This window comes from Pleurodeles waltl, chromosome 3_1 (assembly GCF_031143425.1).
Source record: "Pleurodeles waltl isolate 20211129_DDA chromosome 3_1, aPleWal1.hap1.20221129, whole genome shotgun sequence".
Classification (NCBI taxonomy): Eukaryota; Metazoa; Chordata; class Amphibia; order Caudata; family Salamandridae; genus Pleurodeles; species Pleurodeles waltl.
This window is the reverse complement of record NC_090440.1, coordinates 83,949,393-83,969,552: the sequence shown is the minus strand read 5'-3', so window position 1 is coordinate 83,969,552 and position 20,160 is coordinate 83,949,393. Positions and strand designations below refer to the sequence as shown.

The window sequence follows — 20,160 nt, the reverse complement described above, 5'->3', positions numbered from 1 at the left end:
AGAATGCCAGTTAACTGCCTGGTGATCAGACGCTTACAGTATTCTAATGAGCAACTAGAGTGCTAATATTCTGAATTAATGCCAAAAGTGTGGTACATCTGAATGCCATCTTGATGGAATCCAAGTAGAAAACTGAAGGCATTTCCTACTGAGGATACTGGACACTGCAGTAAATGAGGATATTAGGAAGCCTGGCCCTGCGCCCAACCCCCCGTGCATTGCGATGGGCATTTTAACATTAAAAATACACTAGAAATTCACTGAAAAAACTAAAAATTACAGGGATGTTATAGTTAGGAAACAGAATTTTTTAAAAACTTTGGAAACTCACTACAAAACCAAAGGTTACAGGGATGTTATAGTTTTGCTCAGATTTTACACACACAAAACCATAGAAATTCAGCTGTTATAGTTAGAGTTATTTCAAGTAACTATAACTCGTGCTCTCGTCATTCACTGCTAAGTACCCGAGATATTACATCACTCATGACATCTTATTTGACATCATTTATATCACTGTAACATTTGCAGCAAAATTATTGATGAGAAAACTATGAGGGCGTGAGTTATAGTGACCTTGGGGCATGAGTTATAGGTACGTGAAATAATTCTAACAGATGAATATCTATTGTTTTGTGTGTGTAATAACTAAACCTAACTATAACGTCCCTGTAACCTTTGGTTTTGTAGTATATATATATATATATATATATATATATATATATATGTATATATATATATATATATAGACTATATATATATATATATATATATATATATACACACACACATATATATATATATATATATATATACACACACACATATATATACACACACACATACATACGTGTGTGTGTGTGTTATATATAATTATAGCTGTGCACCTGTCTACGACAGAGATGTCACTCATTGAGGAGATCCACGTAGCATCATCAAAGAGAAAGGGGGCTGTGCGATTCTGTTGTGTGTATGTTGAAGCCTCCTTTGCTTTTAAGAAAAGGAGTCTGGATAAGTGGTTCTTCTTGGTGTTCTGACACCACAGAAATAACAAGCTTTGTCAAAGCCAATAGTTCTCATCTTTATAATGAGATTCCCGGAGTACTGGCCTTACCAATGTTTGTTTGTATAGCATTGTTTAAAAAAAAGTGAAAGAAAAAAAATATTTTAAAATATTGGAGGAAAATCAAATGCATGTCTTAAGATATTTCAAAACTAACTTTTCAAGCTTTATAAAGGGTGTGTTTTTGTTGAAATACCTTTCACTCAGGAAACTAAGCATAATTAAAAAAGAATAAGGAAGCCACTTGGTCCTCTGCAGTAGCACATAGAAGATACATATGGACCACCAGAAGATGAGATATCCCATTTGCAGTCAATCTAATTACACCTTCTACCTCAAAAACCAGTGGAGTAACTGCAGCAGCTAGCCCCCTACCTCAATACCATAAAGGCTTGCTAACGCCTGACCTTTTGTGCAAAATATGGAATGCAGGAGATAAAACAAAAACAACCCATAAAGTCTGCTCTTTAGTGATACCATGGCAAAAATATACGTGTTGCTGTGCCCATACAGGCAAGCTGGGAGAGGTGGGGATCAATACAAAGTGTGGGGACAAGTATTTGAGGGGGATGCGTCAGACGAGGGAGAAAGCACAGGAACTCCCATAGAAACGCTGAATGAAAAACAAAAATGTAGTTCCCTACCTGTGGGCAGAGCAAGAACACAAGTCAGCCACTCAAAAGTATGGGAAGGAGACTATGCTCTAGGGGAGGGACAAACACAAGAAGAGGAAGGCAAGCTATTGAATAAGAACAAGCTAGCAGAACTGGCAATAAAGCCAACAGAAGGTAAGCAGTGGGTGGGCTCTAATCCCACTGTAAGTTTTTTTAATTATCCACAAGAGGCTTTCGCTTCTGGTGTGTGAGACCTACAAATCCGTTCTCTCTGGCGTGGCTACAAATGTGGAACAGGGAATGACTTGACACTGATACATGATACTGTAGCACACATGCTAACCCTGTTGAGAAGACATACCCAACATTATAATGTATTAGTGCAGAAGGGAAGGTGATGTTCCAATAGACTGCGTAGCCTGGTAAATCACAAAGAAATGTAAGCGTTAAAAGGGATAGGGCACAGGTTATGCGAATGAATACTGAAGAGCGCATAATGAGATTTCACGTACTGCGTTACACAGGCTGGAGCTGACTTAATAGTGTATCGGGCAGAAAATAATTAAACGATCAAAAGAAGTAAAATCAATGAAACACTTTCTGAACAACATCCCTCCCAGTGCTGCAAACCTTTCAGTATTCACTAAACCCGAACATCTAAATTCGCTGACAACTGTTAAAGAAACATTGTACAGATTTTTATAATCTCCACCAGAACCAGCATAATGTGTCCTAACAAAGCCCCACACTTTCATGGCTATACTCCATGAATGTATGGAGAATGTCTAGTGTCTTACTCAATTGATCTGATATTTTTCCCTTGGTATTTGCCACAATTATTTACATTTAACATTAAAATTGTTATAGTAGACAATATTAATCATGGTTCTTTTCAGAAGCCTCATGGTTGGCTGGCAGTGGCCTTGTATGGTACACGTGCCACCAAGCGAGACCTCAGTAGCCGGCCTCCTCAAGGAAAGATGATCAACTTCTCATAAGTTCTTTAGGAACTCCAGGCCACCCCAACTTCGCGGCTGATGCCATTACAAATACTGACCCAGCCCAAAGAGCAAGTAATAGAAATGTCAATGATACCGTAGTACATCATGGGCAAGTTATCTAGCTTTCAATGACTCAAGAGCATAGCAAGGCAGCTACATGGTATACACCTCATACCGAACGGAAGAACATCTCCCCCCAGCAGATATCCTTCTTGATAGCTTCCGTCTATGCTATTTTGCGATCTTTCATATGTAATGCATCGCGTCAGTTCATTATGCTTCGGTGAGGTATTTAAGATACATTAGTTCCAATTTGTCATGGTTGATTTAAGTCAGGGTGACAGGAACGCTATATTTGGCTTGGGTCTTGCTTGGACGTTTTGCATCTTAATTTTTAGATTTTTCTATAATGCTTGAATGCTTGAGAGCACATGCACAAATGAAGCGGGGGCTGCTTTGGGCCACTGGCCCTGAAACCCCTTTCATTCCATCTATGGATAACGCTGGCGTTGGGGACTAAACTGAGATTCTCTTCTGGCCTGATCATGGTATTTTCTGCTGATGCTTCCAGCACTGGATTCTAGAATCCCTGGTGTGGGTGACTGGTAGAGATGAAGGACTCGATACAGAGATGGTTTTTCTAGTCACTGGATCCATTTCATATGGGCTGTGTTTCAAAACTAAGTTCATTTGAATGGCTTCCCTTCTTCAAAAAAAAATGAGCTACCACTACAGTGACATTCCAAAGGCAGCAAATTAATATTAAGTATGTATTCGTGCAAAGAAGGATAGTATATAAAAATATACACTACAAAAACATACATTCAGAAAATATAGACTTCAGAAATAAATAGTCAAAAATAAAGATCGCAAAAATAAAAAAAGTACAAGACAATTAAAACCAAAATATCGATACCCATCATCAAGCGCTTACCACCCTAAATAAGGCATGGTTGGAGTGTAAATAGCAGGTCAGCACACCCTTACACAAGGAGGGAAGTGTTTAGGCTGGATTTGGGAATTTTAAAGAGGATGAATAAATGTTTCTCACTAGACCTTTTGTGTGGTCTTTATGCTCGCAGTTTACATTTTTGCGTCTTTATGTTTATATTCTGCATTTTTAAAGTCTCTGTTTTCACATGCATCCAAGAAAGATGTCCTTGATAACTAGCCATGCTTCGAGGGGTAACCATAAAAATATTGTTTTTCATATTCTTTGCCCTACCTTATGAAAAATCTAGTTTCAAAGGCAGGCTTTTTACAAAACTTTAAAACTCTTGTGAAACAAAAAACAGCAGTAATAGAGCAAGTAGTCTTATAAACATCAGGACTCATATCTTACCTTGATGCATCGAAGCTGTCATAGGAGCCAACCGTGTAGTGCCTAAACAGCTTCTTTGTTCTGTCCGTGCGAGTTTCTGTGCAAAGAGGAAAGACAGAGAACATGTTTAGCTGTATATCAAGTTCATGTCGAGATGCAAACAAAGAACAAAAAAAATCTTAATTAATTAGGATCTACACAATATTCCTATTAATTAACTAGTATGGAAAATATATGACACCATACCTCCCATCACACAATGGATGGCATGGTCTGCATCAGCAGCATTGGAAGGCACAATCAGAAGTTCCCTACTACCATTATACAACGTGATGCAAGTGTGCAGGAGCAAGATGATGTTCCATGCAAATGGATCAGATCCCATAAATCCACTCGCCGTCACCAGCACTGCCAGGTCACAGCAAGTTGGAGGTAGTAGTTACTCACCACAAATGAGACTACACACTTATTTTTTTGTGTTGAAATTCTTTATTATCATTGCAATGTGGTACAAAGCAAAAAGGGACCTAAGTCCCCGTATATGCAGAAAATGACTTAAAATATATCACCTAGGGTGCAGATTAGAGACTAGACACTTCTTATGCCTTCCTTGGTGAGAATATGGTGCTGGTGCACCACCGGGGCAAGAGATTTGTGAACAGATATGTGCTGGGTGAAGGAATATTACCTGTACTCCTGTGGTGTATGAACCATTAAGGGGAGTCTTGGAAGCACTTGGTTTTGATGCCCGTAATGAGTAGAGCATGCTTCACCTCTACAACTCAAGAATCTCTCTTCCAGTCCCCTTTTCTTCTACCTTCCTTTTGACTTTAGGCTAATTTGGTAACATTTTCCATTTGCGTTCTTTTCTATGTTTATGGTGGTTGATGTATGTTTTGGCTGGATGGCCTAGTGACACACACTGTATTCAAATGAAATCCAATCCCCTTGAGTACATGTGGTGCTCTTGGTCAGAGAAAGAAGGATCATTTTCTGAAACTGTGCCTGAAGGTACCTTAGTGCCCAAGACGTAGGCACAAGTCGATCGTGGGGTGGTTATTTACTTGAGTAAAGCCTACGGGGCTGTTTTAGAGTTTGGTGGGTGGGTACTCCATCACAACATCAATAAAGCACCCTCTCCGCCAAAGTGAAGGATCTCCTGCCTGATTTACAGTTGGGTGGACATTATGTATGTCAGCAATGGGCACTACTCTGTTGAAGTATTTTCAAAATGTAGTTCGAATATATTAAGCAATTTCAAATGCATTTTTAAATATGTAATTTTAAATATTTGATTTCATTTTACACGGGTTGCAGTTTGTCATTTGCCAGCGACTTTTCTTGAGATTTTTGCAGTTGTTATGCCATTATAAGTTTAATGTGAAATGCACTTTATACCTTTGTGTCTCTTCTCATGCCTCGGAGGCAACCGTAATAGAAGAGAGTAGTCATATGATGAATGGTGATGTTTAGCAAAATGGAAGGAGATGGTGGTCCCCATCCTGTGTTTGTGTGTAAGAAGCATCCATTCTCTTCAAACTTTTTCCTCACTATTCCAGAGCCAATGAATAGCCATTTGGGAGAGCTTACCCACTGATTTGACAAATTTGGATAGCAATAGTTCTATCGCCCAGCCACATCGGTTTCTCTGCCCATCCTCCAAGCAAGTCAACCTTCTTTTTTTTGCAGTTTTACATAGCGCAAGCTCGACCCGAAGGTATTGGAGCACTTCACATAAGCATCAGTTACATTACACAAGGGCGCATGTATTTTTGTAGGCACAGTGTTTGCCAAGAATCACAGGATGTTGAGCCGACGCCTAGACTCAAACCTGGTTCCCCAGTTCCAAAGTCGCAGCTCTATCCCTAATGCTACATCCTCTCCTTAACTGTCCTTGCATATGATTCAACTTCATCTCATCCAGACACAATAATCCATCACCCTGTTAATAAATTCCTTTTGTAAGCTGCATACATTGGATGTGAATAAAAGCAAACACAATGGATGCCAGAAAACTCCTATGCACATAGGAGGAATTTCTCACAAATAATTGGTAACTCGAGTAGAGTAATTTAAGAAACTAGTCGGGATGGATTATGGATACATAGATATGAAAGTTGGCTTATCCGTACAGAATTGTGGCATATATTTTCATCTCAGTGAAGAAAGAGGGAAGTTAGGGCAAAAAATGGGGAGGAACTCCAGTATCTAGATGTCTACAGGTGAAGGTAAATCTGAGTAGATTCACAGAAGTGCTGAAGATTAAAAGAAGAGGTAATTGAGGGGGAAATGATGTATGAAGCATTTATATTTATTCATGGGATTAGTGCATCTCTGACCATTGAATTGTAAGGTATCTATGTAGACACTGAACAAGGATAAACCACATCTAAGAGGGACAAGAAAGTAGGTTTCCTGTGTCACCATCACAAGTTTAACAACTTCTAAAAGTACACATGTGAGGTCATGCTACATATTGTTCTAGAAATGCTTTAGCGAGATACTACAGGAGGAGCGGAAAAGGGAGTGAGGCAGTGTCCTTTACTGGCACTGCTGATGGGATTCTGACATTGACCAAGATTAGTTAAAGTGCTGGCATTGAGTGCTGCTGTTTCCCTTCATTCTCAGTTCAGTGAAAGTCTGACCTAGAGGAGGCAGGGGCAGGTGACTTGCTCATCTTGGGGAGGAGACAGTGGAGCGACCAGTGCTAAATGTTCTGGTATTCAGCCACACGCGGCCAATCATTACCACCTGCTGCCCTTTCCACTTCAACATTCACACTCACCTTTTGGGTCTAGAATGTTGGGGCACACAATCAGTGCCCCATTCTGAAGGTAATTCTACTTAATTATGACCTATGGGACTGAGCTTCCCCATAGACAATGAATAATTGATTAATGCAGTAAAGTCAGCGAAATGTCATACTACCCAATCAATGCTTATGCTACGCATAAAGCCTTTATAACTCTCTATGAATAAAAGTTACATGATTTTATAAATCCTGAATAATTTCAGAGTTTAAAATGCTGTACACCAACAGACAGGACCGGACAAGAAAAGTCAATGATAATGTTTAAATGTAAATTTAATTAACAAGAAAGTGTTTCTACATCTTGATTGTGTTATATGTGTGAGGATTTTTTATTGATCTTTTTAATTAGAAATTTCATAGTGCACAAGCCACTGTTAGTATGGCATCAAGCATCTTTCGTTGTCCTGGAGTACTGCTTTCCAAAGGCACCCCTGCTCCAGCCATGAGTGCGCCAGTAGTCAGCCCATCACAGTTCCAGGAAAAAAAATATATCATATTCCTAATGAGCTGTAGAATGTTCTTGTCCCCACATTTTATTGGCTACTCAATTTTTTTGGAGACACTTTACAGCTCTCCATCCCTTTAAACAACTTCTTAACACTGTGTGCCCTTATCCCTGGCTTCCTTCTGGTGTTACCACAATCTATGTGCAGCTGAGCACAACCATATATTTGACCAGACCAACTATTTTGAAATGCAAAGTCTTTCTTTATCCACAGACAATGTCCTACCTGCTTAGCAAGAAAAAACATTTTGCCTACCTTAGATTCAATCAGATATGGTTTGAGAGTTTGACAGATGCCTCCATTAGGTGGGTGAAAGCGCAGTTCATTTCAAAACCTTTTAGTCCATTCATCTCTGACTGTCAAATTGCCTAGAATTGATAGCAGTTAAGTGCTGCTGGATCCATCCAGACTGCCAAGTCTTCACATTATAACATTAAATTGGGGATCTTTCCAAGTCTGCTGCCCAGTGTCGGTGTCTATTCCTGACAGAGGTTGGGCATCAAGGGAGAAAGTAACAATTGCCCCTTCACGTGTATGACCAGTGGTTTGATCTTTCTTTTCATCTGTTTTTTCTGACATGTTGGATAAATTCATTAACTAAGTGAAGCCCTTCACCCTATGTGCAATACCCATTAATGGGCTATTTGAACCCCTCTAATTTATTTATGTGCAGTTTATCTAGCTGCCTTATTCAGGATTTCGGCCCCACAATTAAGACTAATCGTGTTGGGAACTGCACAGAAGTATTCCAAGCAGATAATATATGATTGGAAAAGATGGGCCATTCATTAAAAGGTGGCTACTGTGTTAAGCTAATTCCAGGGAGAAAGAAACTGGAGCTCATTAACAGCTGCTTTATTGAATGAATACAAAAAAGTTTTTAAAATCCATGATGTTTGAGGAATCCTGGACACTTACTTGCAGATAAGTATATAATTTGAAGCATTGGGATCCAGAAGAATGCTACACAAAAATGATACTACTAACCAAAACGCAGTGCTGACAAGATATATATTAGTCGTGCTGTAACGATGTACATCGTGATTATTGATATTAATGAAAGCACATTAGAAATCTTTGCAGAAAGTACTGTAATTCAATGGATAAGATAAGATTTGAAAAGCACATCAGAAATTGAAAATTGACATGATGAAATGCACAGGGAAAGGCTTATTGAGGCCTTTATAAAATCTGTGGTTGTTATTTAAAATGATAAACAATTATGTAGTAGTGATTATAGTGAGAGGGTCCTTTGCAAGTGTACTACGGATGCCGTCATCAGAACTTTCTTCCACACTCGTCTTCGTCTGACACTTTGAACTGTGAGCTTTCATTTGATGTGTTAGGACCACTGAGCCATTGTGCATCTTTTCCATCCAAGATTTTGAAGTCAGTGGAGTGGCAGTGGGCTTATGCTGCCCTCTGGGTCAAATATTAGGGTCAAATGTTACTTACACTTTTCCACCCTGGAAATACAGTTTCGACCTTTCTTAGATATACCTTTATAAATGCTCCCCGTTCTACCTATTTTGTATTTGTTCATTTGTTCATCTACTTCCGACTTTGGAGCCACTCCGGTAGTAGGTAAGGGCCAGATATACAACATCAGGAATACCGATTTCCTAATTGCGATTCCCTCTGGATCGTAATTAGGAACTCTGTACTCCTCATGTATAAAACTCTTTGAATTTCATCTAGGGAATCCTTGTGAGTCGCAAATCAATCTAATTCATGAATATTGAGGAGGAGGGTCACAATGTGTGACCCATTAGGAATCGCAGCCATCACAGGGATGGTGGCCTGCTGCGATCTGCAGACCACCATGTCTTTGACTGCTTTTTATGAAAGCAATATATTTTTTTAATGAAACCTGTTTTCCTTGTAGGAAAACGGATACATTTAAAAAGAAAAAAATCAAACCTAGAAGTTAAATTTTTTAAGAGTAAGCAGTGGTCAGTTAATAAATATTATTCACATTCTCAAAGTGGAAGGGGTTCCTTGGGGGCTCCTTCTCCTTTGCAAATGGCCTACCACCAGTTTTAAACTGGTGGTAAAGTATTACTGTCTTGCAACTGGAATTTGGTGGCAATACAGTAATCAATACCATGCCAATTTGGTATTAGGAAGTGGCATCCTAAACACGCCCCTTCCACGTACTGAATCACAAAATGCAAAATACATCTCAGTAACAAGTAAATAAATTGCATTTTGTATTCTGTACATTTAAAAAAGCATTTTTCTGGTCGCAAATGGCCAGATTTTGCACATCAGACCATTTGCAGCCGGAGAAATGCTTTGTACATTTGGCCCAATGTTCTTTATCACACGTTAGGCCATTAGATAACAACAACAGCAGGTAGGTCCTCTTTGGGTACTATCCTCCCTCCAACTGTCCATAGCTCCAGGCTTCCACCACAGACCCCACACTAGCAGCCTAGTACATCTAACACTTGCAGCATTCAAGATACTGGCTCAGACATACAGGGGATGGGGAGATATGATACTACAGATGGCTCTGCACACCACTCTCTCCCTTATGCAATGCAGCACAGCACTCCACTCTCTCCCTTATGCAATGCAGCACAGCACACCACTCTCTCCCTTATGCAATGCAGCACAGCACTCCACTCTCTCCCTTATGCAATGCAGCACAGCACTCCACTCTCTCCCTTATGAAATGCAGGACAGCACTCCACTCTCTCCCTTATGTAATGCAGCACACCACTCTCTCCCTTATGCAATGCAGCACAGCACACCACTCTCTCCCTTATGCAATGCAGCACACCACTCTCTCCCTTATGCAATGCAGCACAGCACTCCACTCTCTCCCTTATGCAATGCAGCACAGCACACCACTCTCTCCCTTATGCAATGCAGCACAGCAATTTCCCCCTGTCAAGTGCACAAGGAAATTCATCTCCAGTGATGGACTGGGAAGAAATTACTTTAAAACTGGTGAGGAAGTAGAACGCAGGGGTCCCCACAGGTAAATTTACTCTATGCACATTGTGTTAGCAAATGTTATTACTGGAAATTGTATTTTAACACTACTGAATGTTCTGAAAATGCACTCTTTCACTAACTATCACATCCTGGTTTTCCATCACATTGGCTGTTTTCGCTGTGGGCTTCTTGCTGTATTTTATCACAGGCACGCTTTCATCTTTTGAGGTAAGTGCATAGTGTGAGCATCATTCCCTGTTGTCAACAATGCTGAAGATGCAGGCAGCAAGCAAACATTTTGATACTTAGAGAAGCTTCAGATTTTGAGAATATTCTTACTTGTATCTATTTCTACCTGGGGGTGGACTCAGGCTGTCTGTTGGTGTACCCACACTGTCCCATCTGGACTCACTCCGACAGTCTACACCTGATAGTATGGTGTATGTATCTCAATGTCTAGGTGTTTAGGGTTTGATTAAAACAGCTATTTGTGCATGCAAAAGTACTTTAGACACACAAATAGTCTAGTGCAGTGGTTCCCAAACTTTATAGAACCACAACTCGCTTTTTAGAATAACAAACGTCCGCGACCTGGTGAACATGAGGCAGGGGATTTTGTAAAGTAAATAAAGCGCACTGTCCTTTACAGACAACACATTTTCTATTGAAATGGCTTCTAGGTATGCACAGACATAAAGTTTTACTGATAAAGCACACAATTATAATGTGTGGAAATGAGGTTTCAGTGACTATCATTTGTGCACCACCAAGTAAAGTGTCTTGATTTGTATTGATCCTATTAAAATCTTTTTTTTTATCACACTTCAGAATGATAAAAAATGTGCTTCATTTTGCTTTCATAAATACTGAATGTGTACAGTTCATTTGCAGGTATGTACATTTTGTTGTGTGTTACAATAAATTACATCCTACAGCTTTTGCCTTCACACAACTGTACACCAGCAAGATTGTCACATAATTCTCTTTACTTTCTCTGACTGCAAGGTGCGAGTAATGTATAAACACCAATACCCATGTCAATAAAAGCAATAGTTTGACAGAAGACTTAGGGACAAATACAAGTCTGGAAGTCACTAGAATGCCAAACTCGTGGTGGCTGTCCGGACCGTCAAACTAAGAGTTTGGTGGTCGGACCACCAAAAGACCGCCGTCTCTGCCTGGATCAGTGATCCCGACGGGATGATGGGCGTTGTGGTTGTAATCAGCCACAGTGGCGCTGAAGTCAGCGCCACCATGCTGATTACAAGCCTAGTTCTCTGCCAGCCTTTTCATGACGGTGTGCTCGCCATGAAAAGGCTGGCGGAGAACAAGTGCAGGGGGCCACAGCGGGGCTCCTGCACTGCCCTTGCCAATGGAATGGGCATGAAAAGGCTGGCGGAGAACAAGTGCAGGGGGCCACAGCGGGGCTCCTGCACTGCCCTTGCCAATGGAATGGGCATGAAAAGGCTGGCGGAGAACAAGTGCAGGGGGCCACAGCGGGGCTCCTGCACTGCCCTTGCCAATGGAATGGGCAGTGCAGGGGTCCCCCTGTCCAGCACCCTTGAAATGCACACTGTCTGCTCTGCAAACAGTGTGCATTTCAAGGGTGCTGGTGCACCCTGCACGCAGCAGCATTGCTGCCGGCTCAATTATGAGCAGGGAACAATGCTGACACACCTTTCCCACTGTGGTGACCAGCGGAAACCTTGATTTACACTGGTCAGCCCAATGAGAAAGTTGTAATGTGGCTAGTGGGGAGACCGCCAGCACAGTGGTGGTCTCCTCGTCGGGAGTTTGGTGGATGGATGGTTCCATCCACCAAACTCCTAATGACCCCCTAAGTCTGACATTTACCTGTGATTTTGAAGCGGAGCAAATGTGACAACATAAATACAGAATTTAAAGGCATCCTAATTTAATGCTTGAACTTTCGTGACCCACCAACTAGTGGGTTGAGCCCCACAGTGTGGGAAACAGTAGTCCTGTGTAAAACCATGATTGGTATTAATAAAACAAGGTCTTAAGACTGTAAATATTTACTCACACATACGTTTTTATGTCACTAAATCTGCCAAGAAAAGGGAGTAGACATTTTAGTTTGGGAATGCCAAAAAAACTTCTGGAGCATTCACAAATGTACTCTTTGTAGGTATTCAAAAAGTTTTTCTAGTCCCAATTTCTCTCTGAAAAAGGTTGTAGATTTTCTCCTGACAAATGTAGGAGTAAAGGTATTTTCCAGTTTTGAAATAGGCAGTGATCACTATAAAACCTGGTGTGGAAGTACAGGAAGGGGTTTTCCTATAGGTAAATGGGCGCTGTGCACATTTCTGCATGTGGAAATTAATTTGCATATGAGTAATTAGTTCACAACATAATAATATAAGATTACTCCTGTGACAGTTGCAGCTTCCATGGCTGTCACATGGCAACTTTTGTGAATTCTCAAAAAATCAGACAATTAGGTCATATATAGGAGGAAACCTATTGGGGTATTTTTTTAATGTGAACTAGGCCTTTCTATTCTTTGGCCACTTATCATACTGATTGGTTTGGTCAAGGTACTTCAGCCAATAGATTGGGGGACTGTCTTCACACTGGCTTTATTATGCAACTGCTAGAACATGATCCAGTGCTGGTAGTAGGCAATGCTGGAAAAGCAATGTGTCCAGTAACTACAAACCCCTTATTCTCATATTTGTTACTCTATGCCTTATGCAAGCCTCCCTGTAAAAAATCTGCTTTGTAATATTGTTTGACCCGGTAGAGGCCATCAGATGATGGTGGTCTCCAAGAGCTCATGCCCCATCCTCCACTGAACCTTAGTATTTAGGCACGATGAATTAATTGCATTAAACATAACAGACCAACCCACCAATCAATACTCCAGTTTTCAACTAACATCTCTAGCTCATGTCTAGGACGTGGATAGTCTTGGGTCAGTGATAACAACACCCAGCTTTGTAAACAACTCAAGTTAGAAAACTATTTAGTTCTATATGGCAAACCTGGACCCATCTGTTTCCCAGTTCCCTTTCCTCGCTTTATACCTTTTCAAAGGCAACATATGTCTACCACCTCAGAATTAAAAGTTCAGCCAGTCTCGCAAGATGTATTGTTATAAAGAGATGAATGCCGAGAAGCTTTGGCAAATGGCACGCTATACAAGTTCCCATACCATATAATTCTATACATACCATACCTTGCCCAAATTTTTACAATATAGCATGGACTTTAGCTCCGCACCTAGAACTTTATATCTCTCTCAACTTAAGCAATTGGATGTGTAGTGTATCAGTCCACCTTCTAGGAAGTGCTTCCATTGGAATTCATGTGGGACTATTTTACACCGGAAAATTGCACTTCATCACAACACTGTCACATTCAGGCCCACATTTATACTTTTTTAGCGCCGCATTTGTGTCATTTTTGACACAGAAATGGCGCAAACTTGCAAAATACAATTGTATTTTGTAAGTTTGTGCCGTTTTTGCGTCAAAAAGCGGCGCAAATGCGGTGCTAAAAAAGTATAAATATGGGCCTCAGTTCTTTGTCTCATATATGCATTCTGTACAGAAACAACTCGTTTTGCTTATTTTGCTATCAGCATTGGCAAAGTTAGTTGGCCTGGCTTCAAGTTGATTAAAAGCATTTGTGTACACCTGAAGGTTATCACATTAAAGCCATACCTATTGGCTTAGCCAGTGCTTGTTTCTCATGTCATATCCCATCTCATTCCTTCTCTTCACCTTACTTACTGTTGTATATTGAGCTCTTCCTTCTTTCTCACAACCACTTCTTGCTCTCAATAATACTCTTAAATCTTTCTCCTCACACTTTAATTCGTTTTTCCCTCATCACTGTTCTGGTTACCTGCATTTTGTTATTATCTTATATGTAAGTTTTCTCAAAGTAGTTTTGAGACTTTTCCAGTATGACAATTAGCCCCTAATTAGGAGTTTGGTGGGTGGAAAAGGATGCCGGCCAAACTCCAGTGGCCAGGTCACCGCCAGTGCAGTGACCTTCCCGCAACCCCTATTACGAGTTTCGCCCTGAACGAGCATGCGGAAAGAGAGGTTCTGCCCGCTGGCTCAGCGGGAAACAGCCCACAACATTGTAATCGTAATCAAGCTGGCGGCAATGTTGCGGTGCGTAGGGTGCAACAGCACCCGTTGCGCTTTTCACTGTCAAGCGCAACAGGGCTGTCCATGGGGGCCCCTGCACTGCCCATGCCAAGTACATGGCAGGGCAGGGGCCCCCATGGGGCTCCCTGCACCCCGTCTCGCCAGCTTTTACATGGTGGTGGGACCGCCATGCAAAAGCTGGTGAAGAGGGGACTCGTAATCCCCAGGGCGGCGCTGCATGTAGTGCTGCCCTGGCGGATTAGCACCGCCGGCACCACCAGGCCCTCCTGTGGAGGGAAACTGGTTGTGCTGGCGGTCCAACCATGGTGCTTTCGTCATGGTCATAATGTGACCGTATGACCGCTGCCAAAGCGGTGGGACCATCGCTTTGGCAGTGGTCAGACCGCCACCGCGAGTCTGGTGGTCCTAGGACCGCCAGACTCACAATGAGGGGCTTAGTGTCAAATACAAGTTCTCCCACTGAAATGGGAAAGTGACATAGAGATTCTGGTGCTTTCTACACCAAATTACACCTGCCCCCATATTTATAGGGCCTTTTTCCGAACTTACATTTCGGCAGGTTTGATCTGCCAATTTTAAACAGAGGAAAAACCAAGGGTGTCGAGGCTCCCTTTCCAGGTGTGGTAAACCTGCTTCTATTTGTGATCCTAGATGTTTGTGAAGGGGTTGCAACAATCCAGGAAGTCATTGGCCAGTAGAGTCTATTTTAATGGGCAATATAAAACTTTACAAAGGCCGGGAAGGAAGTGAAGAAACAGGTCAGCTTAATAGACGAGAGGTGGTCAAGTGCCACGGGATCAAAATTCTAATCCCAGCAGCCCCCTTCACCAAATGCTGTGATCCTGGGTAAATAGCTTTATCTAACTTGCAATACTAAGAAACAGAATGAACTGAAGTACTAAGCCATACAAACAAAACTGGAGATTTATATTGTGATTATGTGCATGTTTAATTGTAGGTATTTTGAGTGTTGATCAGTAGTACCAAATGCCACCAGACTCAAGCTAGCCTGGCTGATGAAGAGTGATAGCCTGAACCCGGTGCTAGGATGCTTTTTTTCTGGTCCAGGGAGGACCTTGTCCGGCAGTTCAGGCTGGACTGTTCCCATGGGGAAGAGGGTCAAGACTGATTTGCATATGGCTGGGTCCAAACTGGAATGGTATGGCAAGCAAAAACCTGATGGATTAAACCCAGATCTGTGACTGGGGGTGAATGTTTGATTTGCTCTGCATTCCATCCATCATCTGATGATTTTGCGTCAGTAGTACCAAAAAGCACACATTGGAATTTCTGGACTGGTAAAATTCATAGCTCATTATGTGGAGAAGTGTGGCACAATGGCTAGAGCGGCAGACCTTGATGCAGAGATCTGTCCCGGGACCAGGGTTCAATTCCCACCTCGGTGGGTCTTGGGCTCAATTCCCTTGGACCAGATAATTCTTGCCTCGGTGCCTAATCTAATTGATGGGTCCCACTCTGTAACTCTGGGCAATAGCTTGCTTAATCTTCACAATGGCCCTCACAGTGCCTGGATGCCTGTCTTCACCCTGGGGCTGTCCAGGAGTGGGTGCCTCACAGGGAAAAGCCAGGAGGGGTTCCACAGTGGCATGCGCGCAGCACCTTGAGACCCTAACGGGTGAGTAGTGCGCTATACAAGTGCAAAGTTTACAGTTTTACAGTTTATAACTGCATTAAGATGAGACGTGTCTCGCCTTCATCATAATTTTACCAGTGGACGCTAGAAATAAAAAAATAGACGGTTAATAAAGAATGCGTCGGCCTGTCACTACTGCTTGTTGCCTGTGACTGCTGCGCAAGTAGAAGACACAGCTGATTTGCATATATATTACCAAACCTGGCAATAATTCTAATAGTAATGCCAGCGAGCACAGTTTTACAGTTTTTTATGTAATAGAATTGATACTTATTGACCTCAAGGGCGGACTGCTCCATCTAACATGAAACCTTGACAAGCAGCTTTCACCTAACTTTCTGTAATACTTGCATTGGCCCGCTGATGTACCTGCCCCACTACAGTAGGTAAAGGTCTTATGTTGGAATTACCTGAATACAGAGTTCTTCCGGTGCAGATTAGTAACACTTAGACCCTCATTATGAGTACACAGGTGAAAGGGCGGAGTTTGCAAACTCCTGGACTTTCACTGGGAGAGTTCGGGTGTTATTACAGGCCCCATTAGGATTTAAGAGGCTACTATAAAGAGGGCCTTAGAATCTGAAAAAGAATAATATTTGAATGGGAAGTGTTTTATGCTAGGAAATGTCAGGAGTAAGAGACACATAAATTGAGAGTAAGACACTATTCACAGGACAAAGTTAGAGAATTCGGCTCTGGGTTTTCACGCCCATCACTCTATTGCGATTGCCCTGAAGGACATCGTGAAATCTTCTCGAATAATAAAATAACCTTTGTACAACTATTTGCCTCCTCCGACACACAGCCTCCTGGCCGCTGTATTCCCCAAGCATCACTTGGAGAAACGGATGAGAAAAGTTCAATGCCATTAACTGTGATGGGCAGCCCAGTTCTGATTAGGGCAGAGGAGGTCAGTGGACATCGTCCACTGACGTCTGTCTCCGCTCCAGTGGTTGGCATTTTGGACTAGTTTTTTTAAATTTTTGCAAGGGATCACACAAATACACACTTCTCTTTTAACAGAGGTATGAAATAAATCCTAGTTATGAAATGAATCATCTAACTGACATTAAAATGACCTCTATAATACGTGACTGCTGCAACAGGCTCATTGATCCATAGGCCTCCAGCATGCCCAGACTGCTCTTTCCTTTAAGGCAGTGGTTCCCAACATGTGCCTCGGGGACCCCTGGGGGTCCGCAAAGCCTCCTCAGGGGGTCCGTGACTGCTTAGAACATTAGCTAATATTAGCAGATTAATAAAGTGAATATAAATAAAGTGGCTAAATGTACAATGGAAAATTTTAAACTTACTGTAAATGTCAAGAAATTTGAAATTAGAGGCTAAAAATTACATTAGTATCCTCAGATTGTTTCATAGAAGCAGTGCAGGTGGCATCACACAGAATATAGTATGGACTATGTGTGGCTTCAAATACATTTAGAAAAGCTCCAACCTTCCTATTAAAATTATAATTTTTATTTTTTTATTTTGTTTGCAAATTAAATAAAATGTGTTATCATTTGCGAATGTGTTTGATGAATGCTTGTTTCTGTTTTTTTGAGTATTGTTTTGCGGTTCAAAACATCGACAATGTTTAGGCCTGGGTCCCTGCCTTCCCGAACTGACTCAGTGAAGGATCCCTGGATTCCAATAATGATTAAATGAGGGTGCTCCAGATTCCAATAACGATTCAGTGGGGGTCCCCGGGTTCCAGTAACGATAAAGTAAGGGTCCACTGAAGTCAGAAGGTTGAGACCCACTGCTTTAAGGCATTCCAGTGCTTAATTTGAGAGGGAGGTTGCAAGTGGAGGACACCAGTGCTTTATTTGTCAATAAAAACGTGCCACTGCCCAAAGCTGTCCTCTGAAACACGCGGCTTGTGCAGTTAAAAGAGCGAGCACGGAATACATAATTCTTAAACAATCTTGAGCCTCTTAAATCCATTTACAGCCCCTTCAGCTCACTCTTGCAGCTTTCTGCTTCCTCACTTTGTGGAGCTTTTTCGTTTTTCTCTTCCTCCGTCTTTCCCATGTGTGTCTTTTGCTCTCAGTAAATGCTTGAGGCAGAAGAATAAGTGCTGGTCCACAAAATTAAGTGCAGGTGCCCGCATCAGAAAGAACCAGCTCAAATTAAGCACTGGTGGACACCAACACTGATTTTTGTGGACCAGGACTTATTTTTCATGATCACTTTTAGGTCACGCGTGGGGTGAGATGAAAGTAGGAAAGTGGTGAGAACGAGAGAGGGAGAAAAATACAAACACTGCTAAAAGGAGAAAATGGGGATGGTGAAGAACTTGCAAATAAGAGGTAAAGACAGTGATGTAACAAAACTTGAGGGTGCCCCCCCGCAAAGTACCTTGAGGGCGCCCCCTCCTTCTGGACCCAATGAGAGGCCTGCCACCCATGCACAGTGTACTGTAATGATGGGCCCCCCAGGAGCTCGGGCCCCCCGCACCGTGGGGGCTGCGCGGGCCTTTGTTACGCCACTGGGTAATGAGACGAACTGTAGGGTGGCGGAGAAAGAGGCATGAGGTGGACTCCAGACTAGGCAGCCTTGGCATTCAGTGACCTTGGAATTCATCAGGACTGGGGCTCACTGCTAAGAAAAAATGGTTATCTGTACTTTATTTATTTATTTATCTTAAAATATTTAAGCACTCAGTTGTAGCTCATGCCACACAATAAAAACACATCACTCAGGGAAATTCATCTATGGTCTCCTAATCCCATTTTTGCGACCTATGAGAAATAATCAGCCTGTTCTGTGGTTGCAATTCCAAGATGCGTGGAGTTTACCACACCTGGTAATTACCAGGACTATCAAGTCTGCACCTCTGCTGTTTTTCCCAAGTACAGATTGGCAGGTCAAACCTGCTGACATTTGCCTCTGGAAAATACCTAGACTTGCAGAAGAGACCAAGAACCTGCAAGCTGTGTCTCACTTTGAAGGGCTGAGCTCGAAATGGGGGATAATTATTGCACCTGGTAAAGTGCGAACCACAGGGGGTTGCATTGTATCATTCTGGCCATGGCACCGGAAACCAAAGTGTAAAACGAGGTCAGTTTACACTCGTACTACAAAAAGATAGCTGCACTTTCATGAAAATCTACATTATAATCGGTAGAGATGAATACAACTATGCATAAGGATAAAGCTTCTATAAATTACTACCAGCATGTAAATGTGGATCAATACTTCTGTCGATTCATTGGAACAATGTTTAATTTCAACTGTTCTTAAACACTTCGGGGGTCGTTATGACCCTAAGGTGGGGGTCCCACCACCAACAGGCTGGCAGTGAAAACTGCCACATGAAGAGTGTGGCAGGTTGGCCGCTGCCAACCCGCTACACCTCCACTCATACCGCCACGGCGGTCGGAACCACCGGGCCGGAGATGATGATCTCCAACCCGGCAGTCCACAGAAGACCGCCAGCGGTATTAGGAGCCACCTTTCCATTAGGGTTTCCGCTGAGGTAGCACCGCCACGAAAACCATGCGGAAAGGCTAAAGGAATTTCTTCCCTGTCACCGGTAGACGACTCCCCCACCCCACCCCTCAGCAAGCACTAAACCCCCCCCAGACACAGTGCCCCTCACTCCAACACCCCTCCAGACACAGCGCCCCCCTCCAGACACAGTGCCCCCCTCCCCACATACATGCACAAGCACACAGACACCCACATGCACCACGCATAGTCATTCACCTACACTTACATAAACGCATTCACTCACACAAATCCATACTCGCATTCACCTCAGCACTCATACACGCCTTCAACCACTCATACTCACACCCATCCAAACACACACAATCACACACAGACAAACATGCATTCAGCACAACACTCACACTTGCATAAACACTAACATGCATACACCCACTCACTTCTGCATTCAGACACGCACACAACCACGCCTACACACATTCCTGCACACACACAGACACCACACACTCACATGCACACACAACTCCCCCCACCCTCCCACCCCCCTCCCCTGTCAGACGATCAACTTACCTGGTCCGGGGAGGAGCTTGTCCAGCGGGGAATGGGAAGGGGCGCTTCCACTGCAGGCAGCACCCCACCAGCAGGAAACCG

The 20,160-nt window shown here is 42.5% G+C and overlaps 1 protein-coding gene across 2 annotated transcripts in view; it reads right to left on the bottom strand.

Moving 5' to 3' along the window:
- SHANK2 (SH3 and multiple ankyrin repeat domains 2) overlaps nucleotides 1-20,160 on the bottom strand; it is a 2,270,638-nt gene that overhangs the window by 563,450 nt on the left and 1,687,028 nt on the right. For both annotated transcript variants that reach the window (XM_069221873.1, XM_069221874.1), the window contains one exon: nucleotides 4,021-4,096. In XM_069221873.1, the coding sequence (XP_069077974.1) occupies nucleotides 4,021-4,096 (76 nt within the window). The remainder of the gene's footprint in view (nucleotides 1-4,020; nucleotides 4,097-20,160) is intronic.